The sequence below is a fragment of the Antechinus flavipes genome, chromosome 4 (assembly GCF_016432865.1).
Source record: "Antechinus flavipes isolate AdamAnt ecotype Samford, QLD, Australia chromosome 4, AdamAnt_v2, whole genome shotgun sequence".
Taxonomy (NCBI): domain Eukaryota; kingdom Metazoa; phylum Chordata; class Mammalia; order Dasyuromorphia; family Dasyuridae; genus Antechinus; species Antechinus flavipes.
The window spans coordinates 388,641,659-388,658,699 of record NC_067401.1 but is presented as its reverse complement, the minus strand read 5'-3'; the positions used below and the strand labels follow the sequence as shown (position 1 = coordinate 388,658,699).

The following is a 17,041-nucleotide window of genomic DNA, read 5'->3' as shown; positions in this document are numbered from 1 at the left end:
AGTGCTTTGAAATTAGAATTTGATGTAGATTCTTATATGTCAAATTTTCTATTGAGTTCAAGTTTGCAACAAAATCCTGCAAATCCGACAATTCATTACATGTCTACTTTTTTCATTCAACAGTACATTTAATTTTTCTGGATATAATATTTTTGGTAGCAATCCTTGTTTCTTTGATTGTTGATATATGTAACCCAAGACCTGTGGTCTTCTATTATAATTGCTGATAGTTCTTTTGTGACTCTAATTGTAACTTCAGCATCTGGAGGTTTCAAAATTTAGCAATAATGTTTCTGTATGTTTTTCTAGCAGGACTTTTTTTTTTTTTTTTAGAGCTTTTTATTTTCAAAACATATGCACAAATAATTTTTCAACATTGACCCTTGCACAGCCTTGTGTTTCAGATCCCCCCCTTTCCCCACCCCTTTCCTAGATGGTAAGCAATCCAATATATGTTATACATGTTAAAATATACATTAAATCCAATATGTGTCAACATATTTATACAATTCTCTTGTTACATAAGAAAAATCAGATCAAAAGGAAAAAAATGAGTAAGAAAACAAAATATAAGCGAGCAATAGCAAAGAGTGAGAATGTTATGTTGTGATCCATATTCATTTCCCACAGTTCACTCTCTGAGTGTAGATGGCTCTATTCATCACAATATCATTGGAACTGGTCTGAATCATCTCATTGTTGGAAAGAGCCATGTTCATCAGAATTGATTGTCATACAGTCTTTTTGTTGCCGTGTACAATGATCTCCTGGTCCTGCTCATTTCACTCACCATCAGTTCATGTAACTCTCTCTAGGCCTCTCTAAAATCATCCTGCTGGTCATTTCTTACAAAACAATAATATTCCATAACATTCATAACTTATTCAACCATTCCCCAATGATGAGCATTCATTCAGTTTCCAGTTTCTTGCCACTACAAAAGAACTGCCACAAACATTCCTGCACATGTGGGTCCCTTTCCCTCCTTTAAGATCTCTTTGGGATATAAGCCCAGTAGAAACATATTAGCAGCATTTTCAGTGGTGATTGGTGGATTTTAAAAATTTCAACTTTCTCCTCTGGCTCTATCATGTCAGGACAATTTTCTTTAAATATTTCTTGTATTATTGTATCAAGGTTTTTTGTTGTTGTTTTTTGTTTTTTTGGTTTGCTCCTTTTATTTTGGGTTTTTTGCTCATAGCTTTCAGGTAATCCAATTATTATGTTTTCTTTTCTTGATCTTTTCTCCAGATCTGTTGATTTTCTTATGAGATGTTTTCATTCTCTTCTATTTTTTCATTCTTTATATATATATTTTTTTTATTTCTTGGTCTCTTAAAACTTTTACTGACTTCCCCTTGCCCAATTCTAATTTTCAAACTTCATTTTTTCCCTTAAGACTTTGGATCACTTTTTCTAATTGGTTGACTTTCTTTTCATAATCTTGTTTTTCTTGGATTGTTCTTTTTAAAGTTTTTCCTCAATTTCTTTCAATTGATTTGTAAAGTCTTTTTTGACTCTTTGGGCAAGGAGCCATTTCATTTTTTTTTTTTAACTTCAGTGTCTTCCTCTAAAGATGAACCCCGTCTTCCCTGTTCCCATAGTAAATTTTTATGGTTGAGTTTCTTCTTTTTTGTTGGTTCATTTTTTAAAAGTATTAGTGTAAGTATCTCAAGTCATGGGATGGGGGATGATGTCTTTAGTTTCACTTCAGCTTTCCCCTCTGACTTGGAACCCCAAACTAAGAGCTCCCTGCTCCAGCAGCATCCCTACCCTCCTGCTTCCATATCCATGGGGTGGGCCAGTTCCTTGTTGCCCAGGGCTGCATCTTTGCTTTGATGGGCCTGGGGTTCCTAATCAGCTGAGGTTCCTTCAGCTCTGGTTCTGACTGGACTCCCCTCACCATCCCAGCTGAAAGCTCTTGGGTTTCTGGCTGACACTCCCTCCGAACTCAGCTCCCCACTAGTGTTTCTGGGGGTTCTGCCCCTAGTTTGATTTGTTTTGGGGGGTCTATTTGTCCTGAGGCACAATTTTGTTCTCTATGAACTGACTCCCCTCCTCCCCCCCAGAAGGGGATTTCTTCAGGGGCTGAATCACAAAGTGTCTCAGCCTCCCCCAACATGGGGTAATTTGGTCATGACACCAAGTAACTCTGCGGGGGGGAGGGTAGAACCCAGTCCATCCTGAATTTGAGGACACTGGACATCTCCACTGCCACACACCCCTGTGACCAGCCCCACCCCCTCTGTCCCTCAATTCTCTGCCCCAGAGGCTGGAGCTTCAGGCTTGATTTTTGTAGTAGGAGTCTCTGAGGCTCTGGGGAAGGGCTGACACTGGTCCTCAGTCCCTGGCTCTGCAGCAGATCTCTCAGCAGCACAGAATGCAGCCTGCCCCATGACCCCTTACTGGCCCCCTTAAGCTTCCGGAGTCTGGAGCACCCCAAGGCCACCGGCTGTTGTCCATCTGTCCCGGCCCAGCAGACTTCTGCAGCCTGGATTGGGGATCTCCAGAGAAAAGGAGGAAACGCCAAGGTGGGGTGGGCCTTCACCTGGAGCTGTGGGGAAGGGGCCGAAGGAGCTGCAGATGGCAGTTCATGGGGGGAGGGGCAGGGTGGGGGCAGGGCTGGGCTTTGAGTAACCTTCCTCTTGAATTCTGGAGGTCTTGAGTCACGGACATGGCAGAAGTTTCCTCATCTTTGGCACATAATTTCTGTTTGGAAGCCTTCTGAAAACTCAGTTAAAAAAACATCCAGGTTGCTATCTTGTTGGTCATGTGACCTAGAAGTTCTCCTTTCCCCCTTAATTATTTGCTGTTTATCCTGTTTGTAGCTTGTTCGGACACTGCTCTTTGTCTAGTGTCTCCTCCTTTAATTGTAAGCTCCTTTTGGGCAGGGAAGGTCTTTGCCTCATTTTGTATCTCCAGCTGCTTTATACAGGGCCTGGCACAGGAGGGGATGATGATGGTGATGAACATTTGTATAGCAATGGGCCCGGCGCTGGTGAGCCTCTGAGCGTTAGTTAGTTCAACTGCTTCTCACAACGGCCTGTTTGGCTACCTACCCGCCTCGCTGCTGTTGGTGCTACTATTACTACTAGTACTACTACTACTACCACCACTACTACTAATATTATCACTACTAGTACTACTACAACTACTACTATTATTATTATTACTATTACTGCTATTGTCACCTCCACTACTACTACTACTACTACTTCTACCACCACCAGTACTAGTATTATCACTACTACTACTACTATTATTATTATTACTGCTATTGTCACCTCCACTACTACTACTACTACTTCTACCACCACCACTACTAGTATTATCACTACTACTACTACTATTATTATTTTTATTACTGCTATTACTACTACTACTACTACCACCACTACTAGTATTATCACTATTAGTACTACTACTACTATTATTATTATTATTACTATTACTACTATTGTCCATCTCCACTACTACTACTACTACTACTACTAACCACCACCACTACTAGTATTATCACTGTTAATACTACCACTACTATTATTATTATTACTATTGTCACCTCCACTACTACTACTACTACTACTACCACCACCACTACTAGTATTATCATTACTACTACTACTATTATTATTATTACTATTACTGCTATTATAACCTCCACTACTACTACTACTACCACTACTAGTATTATCACTATTAGTACTACTACTACTATTATTATTATTATTACTATTACTACTATTGTCACCTCTACTACTACTACTACTACCACCACCACTACTAGTATTATCACTGCTAATACTACCACTACTATTATTATTACTATTATCACCTCCACTACTACTACTACTACCACCACTACTACTATTATTATTATTATTATTACTACTATTGTCACCTTCACTAGTACTACTACTATTACTACTACTACCACCACTACTACTGCTCTTATTACGACTACCACCACTACCACTACTAGCACTCCTACTACAACTTCTACTATTATTACTATTTATATAGCACTTACTATGTGTCAGGCATTATGATAAGTATTTTTAAAATATTATCTCCTTTGATCTTCACAACAATACTGCAAGATAATAATAATAATAATAATCAGCATTTATATAATAATAATCAGCATTTATATAACACATCCTATGTGTCAGGCATTATGGTGTTTTACAAATATCCCATTTGTTCTTTACAACCACCTTGCAAGGTAACAATAATAATATTATGACTACTACTACACTAACCAACATTTATTTATATAGTACCCACTATATGCCAGGCACTGTGCCAATTGCTTTACAATTATCTCATTTGATTCTTTTGACAATGACCCTGTGGAGTAATAATAATAATATAACTATTACTAATAATAATGATAGCCAACTTTTATATAGTGTTTACTATCTACCAGATTCTATAATAAGTATTTTACAAATATAATTTCATTTGATCTTTACAACAATCTTGAAGGTAACAATAATAATATTACCATTAATAATAATTATAATTATGATAGTTACCATGAATAATAATAGCTAACATTTATTTATATAATGCTTATTATGTGCCCAATGATTTACAATTATCTCATTTGATCCTCATGACAATGATCCTCCCAAGTAATAGTAGTAATATTAATACCACAACTAATAATGATAGCCAACATTTAAATTGTGTCTACTTTGTGACCAGCACTGTGCTAAGTACTTTACAATGTAATCCAATTTGACCCTTACAATTATCCAAAGAGGGAGGAAGGTATTGTTATTATTCTCATTTTACAAATTAGGAAGCTGAGGCAAAGAGGTTAAAGTGACTTGTAAATCACTTTTTTTTTGAGGCAGGACTGGAACTTGGGTGTTTCTGACTCCAGATCTGGTGCTCTGTCTACTGAGTCACTTGGCTGGCATTTAATAACTGTTTATTGATTGGCTGGGATAGAACCCACATAAACAAAGTGTTGCTGGGTGAGTCCTTGATCATTTTTAAGAGAACAAGGAGTCTTAAGTGTGAATACCACTGGACTAGACTAGTAGTAGTAATAATAACAACAATGATAATAAATAGCTAACATTTATTTAGTGCTTTAAAGTTGGTGAAGCATTTTAAATAAACCATCTTATTTGATCTTCAATGCTCCCCCATGAAGTGGGCGCCATTATTGTTCCCATTTTACTGCTAAGGAAACTAAAGTTGAGAGCAGTTAGATGCTTAGCCTTGGGTCACACAGGAAGGGATAATCTGAGGTGGGTCTCGAACTCAGCTCTCCTTGACTCTATCTAGTTGTTTTTCAACCTCCCAGAGGCATGTTCTGTAGGAACCGAGGATTGGGGAGAGGGACCTGCACTGTCTGTGCATTATGGGGGTTCCACTTTTCCAGTTTGTCTGAGTCTACTCACTGATCCCTTTTTCCAGGGTTCCTCCCGTCAGAAAATGAAGCCTTTAACTTCATTTTAGGATTTCTAAAGTCTAACAAACAGGTAGGAACAGCTTTCTGGATCGTCCTGGGACTGGAGCGTGGGTGGGAGGGCTGCGGTTGAAAGGGGTTCATCGGCATCCCCTTCCTTCTTCATGGCTTACTTTGCCCGACTAGGGTGTCCTACCTGTTCTATCCACCCACTCTTTGTTCTGTGAACATTATTCTCCTTGGGCAGAATCCCTGATGATTAGGCAATTGTTCAGTGCTCTTCTTCCCTTCACTTCACCAAAGTGTCCCGCAGTGGGGACAGTAAGTGTGTTGGATTTGGGATCAGAGGACACAGGTTTGGACTCAAGATCTTCCACTTTCCCTTTGTGTGTGACCCCCGTTAGACTATGAGCTTCTGAGAAGTAAGAAGCACCTTTTTAGTTTCTTTGTATTCCGCATTTAGCACTGTGCTTGGCACACAATAGGCACCTAGTAAATGCTGAGTGCAGACTGACTGACTGATTTGGGCAACCACTTCAGCTCAAGGTCCCTTCCAGCTCTATAGCTGTGACCCCTTCTATCTAGCCTCCCTAGACATCTGTCCCACGTACCTCCTCCCAAACAGAATGATTCCCATGTGCTTCTTGGGGATGAAGAGCTGCCCCTACTGTGACAGACTTTGATGAGGGAAGAAGTGAGCACTGTGTTGGGAAAAAGTAGGAAGAGCATGGACCAGATCCACTTGGTTCCTTTGGGATCCATTATGAAATTTTTTGAATGAGGGAGAAACAAGGGGGAAAGGCAGGAGGAAGGCTGGGTGAGTGTCTCGTTCTAGGATGAAGCCACGAAGATGACGTTCTTGAGTTCTGTGAACATCCTGTGCAGTGCTGTGAAAAGTCAGGAACACCGCAATATGGACCACTACTGCAATAAATCCATGTTGGCCGAGAGAGTGGAGGTGAGGACATCCTTGGGGGGAGCAGGGGAGTGGACTCCTCCCAGTCCAGATGTGAATCTTCTGAAAGCCAGTCATGGAAGGTTTGGGAACCTCCCAGAACCTGGGAAGGGGAGGGTGGGACAGGTCTTGGGCTGGGCAGCTCGGTCTCTTGGAGGGGAGTTTTTGGCGGTCTATTCCTCCTGGATCTTTCAGATGTTGATCATTGAGGAGCCTGTTGATATGCTGATCAGTTCTTTGAGACAACAAGCCATGGTCTGCATCATGGAAATGAGGTAACTGCCCTCCCTGGCTTGTTCCATTGGTCAAAAGGGGACCCTCCTAGAAATTTGGGATGGAGGGTGGATGTTCTTGCAACTTTAGCACCCTCTCTATTTTCCATGGATGTCTGGCTACTAATGTCACTACTTTAGCATGGGGGCAGGGGTGGGGAGAGGGAGCCTCACTTGGGCAGGGATAGGTGATAGATGATTAACAGCTGGCTCTCTGATAAAACATAATATGCATGACATACTTTTAAGTTTAATATTAATTATTAACATTTCACCATCGCTTTCTCGAATTGAGATAATCAACAAAACAATAAATCAAATCCTAATTTGTAGCATTTGTTGATTTCTGAGATGTAGGTACTCACAATGAAAATTTAACAGTCTGCTCTCTAGAGTCAATTTCTCCAGCACACCCCTGTTTGAGAGTCAGTATGAACTCAAAACAGCCTGGGAATATCCTTGGAAGTCCAGGCCTCTGGATCTTGACCAGGACACCCAGCACCATTCACTCTTCTCTGGAGGATAAATGGAACAGGTTTCTTCCACAGGTCCCTAAACAAATAATCAAATGAAAACACCCACTCTGGTCCTCCTTCAGTTAAGAGTCTCCTTGTTATCCCATTGCCTCCTCCAACCCCAGCCAAGTGAACCCAAAGTTCCAGCCCTTACAAAGGATGGAGTTGATACAGTCAGGTATCTTCAGCCTGTTTTCCTTGCCCCCCAACATGGAGACTGACACCAACAGGGAGATCGTTAGTCTATACAGCCAGGTAATTTCTACAGCTACCCCTACTTCCTCTGCCACTTGGTTTCCTCTTGGATTTCAATGCCCAAAATAAAGGGGAGGGCAGGGCTTCCTTCTGGCCATCTCTCAACCTTTATTATTCACTCTGCAATTAGACTGTTCGAGCCTTGGATGAAATGTTGCAAGGACTAATGACTGAAAATGAGGACCCCAGCATGCTGGTGTTTATTGAAATTGTGGAGGTGGGTAATGCTTTCCAAGGAAGTAATTTGTGGGAAGAAATAACAATGGCAGAAAGGTGATGAGTACTCTCGGGTTAAATCTTAACCTCTATGATTTACTCCCTCTGTGCCCTTGGGCATTTCACCTTTCTCATGCATAAAATAAGGTAATTAGATTATGAGACTCGAACTCCATTCAGTAAATGGTATGAAGCTGGATGATTAGCTTGTCAGGTAAGACTGAGAAAGTTTTGAATATCATGTTATTATTACATCCACCAACAAAGTCTTATTCTGATGCTTCCTGGCAGTGTTGAGGGTCATTTACTACTATGTATTGTGCACCTAATCTATGCCATTGATCCACCACTCTGTTTTTATCCAGTATCAGATTGTTTTGATGATTACTACTTTGTAAGATATTGAAAATCTGCTAGACTTCCTTCTTTCATATTAAAAAAAGATAACTTTAATATTCTTGAACTTTTGTTCTTCCAGATGAATTTTGCTACTATTTTTTCCTAGCTCTTTAAAATAATTCTTTAGTAGTTTTATTGGCATGGAACTGAATAAGTAAATTAACTTAGGTAGAATTATCATTTTTATTATATTGTCTCTGTCTACCCATGAGCAATCAATATTTCTCCAGTTGTTTAGATATGTCTTTATTTGTTTGAAAAGTGTTTTGTAATTGTGTTCATATAGTCCCTGTGTGGTCCTCAGTTTTTGAAGGTTATTCTAGGAGAGTAAAACCTTTATTGATTTCTTCCAAATTGAAAATGTTTCATAATGCCCTGGTGACAGACTCTGTTTACTGTCTGAGAGTCAGCCTAGCAAAGCCGGGAGAGATTTGTCTCAGGTAGTTTGAAAACTAAATGAGGAATTCTTTGACCATGGCAACCTGTTAAACAAGGAAAGGTACAAATGATCCTCAGTCCTGGGAGGTAGGACTTCTGCTTCTATAGTGTGAAGATGGTGGAGTGGTAGAAAATGGGTTGGGGTTACTGAGGATGATGTAGATTAAGGACACTCAAAAATTGGAATTTTAAAGGCAAATCTTTATCCAAATAACCAGTATGATGATACATTATGGGAGCAACTGGACTACATCAACCAATATGTTCTCAGTGTAAATTAAACTAAAAGTTAATCTAAGTGAAAGAGGTTTTCCTAGAAAGGCAAATGTAAGAGTTAGAATTGACTTTTTCTTACACTCAAGAATAGGGAGAAACAAAGGTCCATCACAAACAATTACAGCTTTTCATTTGAAAGGATAAGGAAGCAAAGGAATTTTATGAAGAATTTTTAAATCAAGCCAATGATACCCTGGTTTTCAGTGACTTCAATATAATAACGGGCATAGGAAAGAATGAGAAAATGATGCTGAAAACTATAAAAGAAATGAGAGAATCCTATAGCTTCAAAGGTCTACTCAGAAGTCTTATTCTTTATATCATGAATCCTTTCACTATGAGGAATCTTCACAGACTCTAGACATGATAAACTCTGAATAACAACAAACAATTAAGTTGATAGTATCTGAGATAGGAAAACTGTTTTCAGACAAGGGAATAATTTCTGAATCAGTCAAAAAGCATATGTGTGTTGCAGTTTAGCCATCGATTAGAGTAAAAATCAAAATCAATACTACTTAAAATAGTTCTAACCTAATTTTTAAAAAAAGCTTTTAGTGCTGAAAAATGGATAAAGATAAAGATACTGACTTTGGTTTCTACTGTTTGGGGTTGAAGTTATCAGATATGAAGCTTTCATCACAATTAAGAGGTCAAAAGTGCTGCCAAAATGGCCTCAGTTAGCTAACAGTTTATCTTTTTATAAAGAAACATAAAAGCTAAGTTAAATATTCACCAAGGACACTCTCAAGGTCTCTCTTGAGAACTTTAGAATTGATTGTATGACTTGGGAGACACTAGCCATGGTGTGCTCTTATCAGAGAAGGTTCTGGGCTCTATGAGCAGAATTAGTTCAAAAGAAACTTGAGATGCTCAAAGTCAGAGAAGGCGTCCCAAATGTTCATAGAGATTATTTGTGTCCGTCCGTGGCAGAGCATTCCAAGCTTTTATTGTCTGATCAGCCACAGTTGTGTGTAACTTAATTCTAACATACTGATGTCTTTTTTGGTCCGCTTCAAGAATGAAGGACAACTGCAAAGTCTAACTCTTTTTATACAGCAAAATAACTGTTTGGACATGTTATACATATATTGTATTTAACTTATAATTTAACATATTTAACATGTATTGGTCAATCTGCCATCTAGGGGAAGTGGTGGGGGGAAGGAGTGGAAAAGTTGGAAGAAAAGTTTTGCAACTGTCAATGCTGAAAAATTACCTATGCATATATCTTGTAAATAAAAAGCTATAATAATAAAAAAAAAGAAGAAAAAAAAGAATGAAGGACAACAACCAATCAACCAATCACCCATAGAGAACACCCATAGGAGGACAGGGACAAGAACAGTATAAAGTGTGGATGAGCTGTGATGTACACCACTGAAAAGAGTAATCACATGTATATGGTAATGTTTTTTGAAGTACTGAAGTAATAATAATATTATATACTTACAGAACATTTCAAATTCTTTCAAAAATAACTAAAATATAAAGAGACATTCTTCTTGTAGAGTACTTATAATACATCACAATGAATACTTGTAGGTTAAGTCTGCTCCTGGTTCAGGCCTTCTACTCTGCTCTATCTTTGGAAGATACCATAATCTTTTTTTTTTTTTTAATTATACCTTTTTATTTATAAGATATATGCATGGATAGTTTTACAGCATTGACAATTGCAAAACCTTTTGTTCCAATTTTTCCCCTCCTTTCCCCCACCACCCCCCTCTCCCAGATGACAGGTTGACCAATACATGTTAAATATGTTAAAGTATAAATTAAATACAAAATAAGTAGACATGTCCAGTCATTTCGCTGTACAAGAAGAGTTGGACTTTGAAGTAGTGTACTATTAGCCTGTGAAGGAAATCAAAAATGCAGGTGGATAAAAATATAGGGATTGGGAATTCTATGTAATGGTTCATAGTCATCTCCCAGAGTTCTTTCGCTGGGTGTAGCTGGTTCAGTTCATTACTACTCTACTGGAACTGATTTGGTTCATCTCATTGTTGAAGAGGGCCATGTCCGTCAGAATTGATCATCATGTAATATTGTTGTTGAAGTATATAATGATCTCCTGGTCCTGCTCATTTCACTCAGCATCAGTTCATATAAATCTCTCCAGGCCTTTCTGAAATCACACTGTTGGTCATTTCTTACAGAACACTAATATTCCATAACATTCATATACCATAATTTACCCAACCATTCTCCAATTGATGGGCATTTATTCAGTTTCCAGTTTCTGGCCACTACAAAGAGGGCTGCCACAAACATTCTTGCACATATAGGTCCCTTTCCCTTCTTTAGTATTTCTTTGGGATATAAGCCCAGTAGAAACACTGCTGGATCAAAGGGTAATGCACAGTTTGATAACTTTTTGAGCATAGTTCCAAATTGCTCTCCAGAATGGCTGGATGCGTTCACAACTCCACCAACAATGCATCAGTGTCCCAGTTTTCCCACATCCCCTGCAACATTCCGCATTATCTTTCCCTGTCATTCTAGCTAATCTGACAGGTGTGTAGTGGAGATACCATGATCTTTTAAAAAAAATTAGGCTATTCTCCAGGCTGTTGGAGAAATTGTTGCATCTTCTGGGGGTAATTCTCTATTAGAGAGTTAAGTGGTGGTGGATAATTTAGAAAGTAATAGATGAAAAAGTAAAAAAAAAAACCCACCTTCCTTTGAACCTCACACCTAGTAAATTAGAAACAATCCTCATCCCTAGCTTGGTCTCTAGGGAAAGGCTGTTGTGTCTTCAAGAAGGTGATGATTTCTATATATTCTCAATTTTCTTCCTAGATCATCATGCCCTGGATCTTGTCAGATAAGATCTTTGAGAAAGTCCGAGCTTTGAGTACTCTTTCCCGACAACTGAGATTCATTTGCAACTTTCCTACACTAAGAGTGAGTGTCCCAGGTTTGTGACATTGCCCTCTTCCAGGCTCTGCCCATGGCACTGGGATGGACCCTTAGTATATGCCCTACTTGGGCTTCTTAGGAAATAGATAGAGGAGTAAGAGAATGGGTGTTCATAAAGCTTATAAATTCCTTGCACAGCTCCTTCCGTTGCTCTCTTTTGTGGTGGGGTCTGATTTTTCTGGACACATTTATAATTGGGGATGGGGGAGGATCATCTCATTGCTTCAAAGTTCTGCCATTGGCCCAAAGAACCTCCACTTCAGCCTTTTCTGTGTTCTAACCTCCCTGTTGAGAAGTTGGAGAGAATTCCCTTGCTTCTATAAAAGTGGGATGAATGTAGGGTTGTTGAAAAAAACTTGGTCCATTGGTGACCAAAGACTTGGAGTTTCAACTCCTGAGATGAAGATGAAAGAAGTAAAATTATCATGGGTGGAGAGTAGCTGACTCCAGGGTTTGGAGAGGTAAATGGTTCCCAATCTTTTACAAAGCACTTAGAAGATTTCAAGATTGGTGGGAACTTGATGGGCATCTTGGGCCTCTTCTGTATGGACTATAACTATGAAGTCAGCTCATGGGCCTCAGCAGCACTCCATTACTGCTTCAAATTCTTTGTGAACCAGAGGCGTAAGTGTTGAAGAAAAAAACTGTTGATATTATACTCTGTGTTTTAGGGACAATTCTGCCAGAAGCAATTTTTATTGATTTAATATTATTCAAAATCCAAGGACTTTTATTTGAGAGACATGTTTTATATAATATAGTCTTACTACTCTCCTATGTCCTCAGATGTTTCTTTCCCTAAAATAATTTAAGGTAGCATTTATAGGAATCTTGAACTAGGAAAATGTCATAGTCATAAAATACAGTTTTGGGTTAATATTCTACTTCATCCAATGAAATAATCATCATTTAAACTTTTGGGAGCACTCCTGAAAAAACATACATTCCTCTTTGATTGCTCTCAAAAGTTCTTCCTCCACTGGTCACAGGTAACTTAACAAAAGGACAACCTCTGATCAATACCTTAATCCCTTCAGGAAATGGAAAAGGAGGAACTTCCCTTAGGTGGGTCAGTGGATCAATATCCTCATCCTTTCATTGGAAGAGAAAAAGCAAAGGTTAGACCTGTGGTATTTTTTCTTCTAAGTTTAATTACTATCCATCATCCATTTTCTGAGGCCTTTCATTCTTAAACCTGTATACATTTATACAGGGAAAGGGAAAAATCTGGAAAGGACTTTAGACTGGATAAAACATAAGTTTTTTAAAAAAATATTTTCAGATCTCATCATACAAATCAATATTTCCAAGTCATATTTCCTGAAGAGCACCTCATAGATTAAATAAACAGTAAACTGAAAGATATTTGAGACATCACTGAACTCACCCCCCACATTTTAGAGATCAGTTTAAAAACCTTGTCCAAAATCAAATGGCCAGCTCATTAGAGGCAGAGCCATGACTAGAACTCAAATTCTTTAACTCATAGGCTAAATATTTTGATATTATTATTATATTAATATTCTATATCTTGTGGCCCTCTTCAATTTGGGATCCTCATTTAGCTGCTTTGAGTTAGAATCTATCTTCTTCAAATCTACTTTTCCAAACCCCCACTAATGACACATTTAGTTCACAACAGTTATTTTTAACTAAATCGAAATGGAAATTACATAACCACAGCACATTTTCATCTTTCTGTAAACCTTAAACTTACAATCCATCATATATAGAGACAATTGATGAGAAGAGAGGAGCCTTATTAACCACAGATGGGAAACATGTGGGCATCTGTATATGAGAAAGTACATATATAGAAAATATAGATTACCAAAATATTCAAAGAGAGCCAAACCATGACTCTTATACTGCCATACTGCCAGGGTCTTCCACTGTTGCTCGATCTCTTTTTTGTTGAACCCAGTCCTTATGAGGCATTCTAATTGATAGTCAATCTGGGCTGGTTTTTAAAGGTCGTCTATAGACTGGTAAACCATCTATAATAGCTGCTGAAGTTATACCTCTTTTAGCCAACTCTACCAACCAGAGATGGTGCAATTAAGGAAGTCCCTTTTCTTTTGGTTGAGAGGCAACATAGCTCTTTCAGATATTCCCATTAACTGTCTCTTTCTGAACTTCAATTAGAGTCCTTAGCTTGAGTGCTATCATCAGAGTCACCTGAAATTCTGGGTTTCATCTAGAGCTGAGAAATCTTAACATAGGATCAAATTCAGGATGTCTTCGAGTTTGAATGGAAAAAAAGACATCTTTATTTTTACTACAGAGCAGCTAGGTGGCAAAATGGATAGAGTACCAGACCTGAAGTCAGGAAGATTAATCTTCGTGAGTTCGAGTCTAGCCTCTGACATTTATTAGCTGTGTCATCCTGGACAAGTCACTATATCCTGTTGGCCTCAGTTTCCTCATCTGTAAAATGAGCTGGAGAAGGAAATGGCAAGTCACCCCTAGTATCTCTGCCAAGAAAATCTCAGATTGGGTCATGAAGAGTTGGACATGATTGAAAAGAAATTGAACTTCAACTGAAACATAATTTTTTTTTTGCAATTATAAATGTAGGCAATAATTACCATTCTGAGAAGGGATCTATGGACTTCACCTAAAAGGTCCATGACACAAAATATGGTGAAGAAACCGTGATCTAGAAGTACTGTATTTGGAAATCCTTTTGCCTTCAGAAAGTTTATTGGTGTCTTCTTATCAGTAGCTATCATGTTTTCTTCAGCTCTGTCAGGTTTCTTGTCCAATAATTACAAAGTTTTCTACAGTTTCTTTTTATTCAAACTTCTCAGCAACGGTTTTCAGTCAATGGTTATGAAACATATTCATTTTTAGCCATATTGGACCAAAAGATACAGAAACCTCAGCTGAGATCAGGTCTGACTTTTTATTAGTTCTTAGAGAATTTATTCTTTTAAATGGTTGTCTTCTTTTGAACTTTTTAGCTGCCTGGTCTTCTACCATCTCCCTTGAATCTATCAATTTAACCCTCACTTAACTTACAATAAGAAACCAATTCATAATTCTTGTCATACCTCTTGGTTGAAGGTTAATCTACTCAGAGCTTTACTTCCTTAAATAGAAAAGTGATTGAGAGGCACTGGGTAAATTGTTTTAAACTTATTCTTAACAACCCCTCTGTTTTATGAAACTAGTCATTACTGTACTTGTTAAAAATTTTTTTTTAAATTCCAGGAACCTTTTAGGTTCTTTTTAGAACCTTCATGTCCCTTCCTCCAGTTTCACACCAGAGCTCTCCCTCCTTCCCTCTCCCCTCCTCTCTCCTTTTTCTATTCCCTCCCCTTTCCTATGCTCCTTTCCACTCCTCTCTTCTCTCTCCTTTTCCTTCTCCCTCTCCTCTCTTCCTCTTATTGTTTCTCTGACTGTCTGTCTCTATTTCCTGCCTCCCTTTTGACTTTGTTTTCTCCCTCTCTATTTTTTCATCTAAATGAATAAAGATGCTGCAGATAGAAACAGGTAATCCTGAAAGAGAAAGTTGAAGGGAAAAGCTCAGGTCAATATTAAACATACACAGTTTGGAGGGGATTAGTGGGAATACCTGGGTAGAGATGTCTTATAAGCAGCTATAGATGTGGTTCTGAAAGTCAGAACATAGGTGAGGAAGCTAGGTAGTGCCAGTCTTACAGATGAGGAAACTGAGGAGGACAAATGAAGTGACTTGCCCAGGACACTCAGGGTTGCTGGAGCCAACTAAACTGCTTCACGGTTTTTAATGCGAACATTTAAACCTTAGAAATCAGGACATGCTACAAAGTAGGGTTTTATTTATTTATTTTTGTTGACTGTAGAGATTTTAAGTGATAGTAATATAGGTAAAACTTAAAAATGTGTTAAGTGCACATTTCATTTTTGGAGAGCCAATTGTTAAACATTAACCAGACCACCACTGCCAGAGGCGGGGTGGGGTGGGACAGAGAGTGGGACAGAGAGTGTGACCTCACTCCCTTGTCTGGGGGAATCATTTCTATAAATGCAGAAGTTGAGATTGCAGAAGTAAAGATTGCATGGAAATTTTCAGTTTCAGGATTGACTGGAAGATGATGATCCTGTTACTTCACAGTCTGGCTCCCAACTCCCTTCCCATCCTTATTACAACATCCTTTACCTTCTCTTCTCTTCCCACCTCTGTTTTCCACTTGCCTTTTACCTTTTTCTTTGAGAACTGTAATCAAATCAGCATTCTATTGCCTCTGGAAAGGGTGTGCCAATAATTTTTCCTATTAACTCCCCTCCCCAAAATAAATACATACATTTCCCTATTGTTCCAGTCACCATCTCTGTAATTTCCCAGATTCAAAACATCATTTCCTGGCATTCGCTCTTATATGGTCTGCCCTATTTGAATGTAAGCTTCTTGAGGTTGGAGCCTATATCGCTTTTGTATTTGTATTCTTGGCACTTACTGTAGTGCTTGGCACATAGTAGGCACTGACAATCAGCAAGTGGTGCTATTTGGCAGACACTTCATTTGGGGAAACTCTTTCTGGACCATACCTTTCTCTTCCCACTGTGCAAAATCAGCATCTTTGATCCACCGAGCATGCTGGAGGAGAGAATAAGGGGGAGGACAATATATCTCACACACACCCATTCCTTTTGCCCCTGCCCACCAAACCTCTGCACCTCATTATTGCCTGAGGCAAAAGATATGTCCTGGATCCAGTTTAAATTATGTTTTGGGGGAAGTTTATCTAAAGTTCTTTAAAAAAAAAAAACAATATATTTCACTGTTATAGCCCAGAGCCCCAAACTAGGATTGAAAATCCTAGCTGTTTTAGGCAGAAAAGTCTGATCCAGTCTATTCTGTTCATATCACTGCTCAGTGGGTTTAAATAGGCAGAGTGGTAAATAGTGGGAAGAGTTCTCAATCAATTAATCAATAAAAAGCTTTTATTAAACTCCTACTATGTGCCAGGCACTGTACAAAATGCTGGGGATATAAGAAGAGACTAAAGACAGTCTGTGCCCTCATTGATCTTGCCTTAAGATCTACATCTTATTTCATCTTGAGCCCAGTATCAGACACCATGAAAAGTGCTTGTCATGAAGATAAAATGAAATAATGTTTATAAAGTACTTTGTAAGCACCATGTAAATGCTAGATATTATTAAGTGACCTGGAGGTCAAGACAGGGACAGGTACAATAATTACTTTTATATGGTGATTTAAAGTTTAGGAAGCTGGAGAATCTCTTTATCTTCCCAACAATAAGCCACAGTGCACCAGCATGCTATTCCCTATAGATTTCTCTTCAAAATTGCCACACCAGCATCTTACTTCTATAGCCTCCCACAGGAGTCTAAATTGTTTAATTCCTGCAATTAC

The 17,041-nt window shown here is 38.6% G+C and overlaps 1 protein-coding gene across 1 annotated transcript; it reads left to right on the top strand.

Annotated features, from left to right (window-relative positions):
- The first annotated feature begins 5,437 nt into the window (after nucleotides 1–5,437).
- Nucleotides 5,438–12,311, top strand: LOC127561589 (maestro heat-like repeat-containing protein family member 7). Its single transcript, XM_051996767.1, has 7 exons — nucleotides 5,438–5,498; nucleotides 6,261–6,383; nucleotides 6,576–6,655; nucleotides 7,293–7,422; nucleotides 7,553–7,639; nucleotides 11,557–11,661; nucleotides 12,165–12,311. The coding sequence occupies exons 2-7, from the start codon at nucleotides 6,276–6,278 to the stop codon at nucleotides 12,309–12,311; spliced, it is 657 nt and encodes a 218-aa protein (XP_051852727.1). The 5' UTR covers nucleotides 5,438–5,498; nucleotides 6,261–6,275.
- The last annotated feature ends 4,730 nt before the right edge of the window (nucleotides 12,312–17,041 follow it).

Coding starts and splice junctions, on each gene's coding strand:
- LOC127561589 (XM_051996767.1), top strand. CDS start 6,276: ATGACGTTCTTGAGTTCTGTGAACATCCTGTGCAGTGCTGTGAAAAGT. Junction 6,656..7,292: donor GTCTGCATCATGGAAATGAG/GTAACTGCCCTC, acceptor CTCCAACCCCAG/CCAAGTGAACCCAAAGTTCC. Junction 7,423..7,552: donor TCGTTAGTCTATACAGCCAG/GTAATTTCTACA, acceptor CTCTGCAATTAG/ACTGTTCGAGCCTTGGATGA.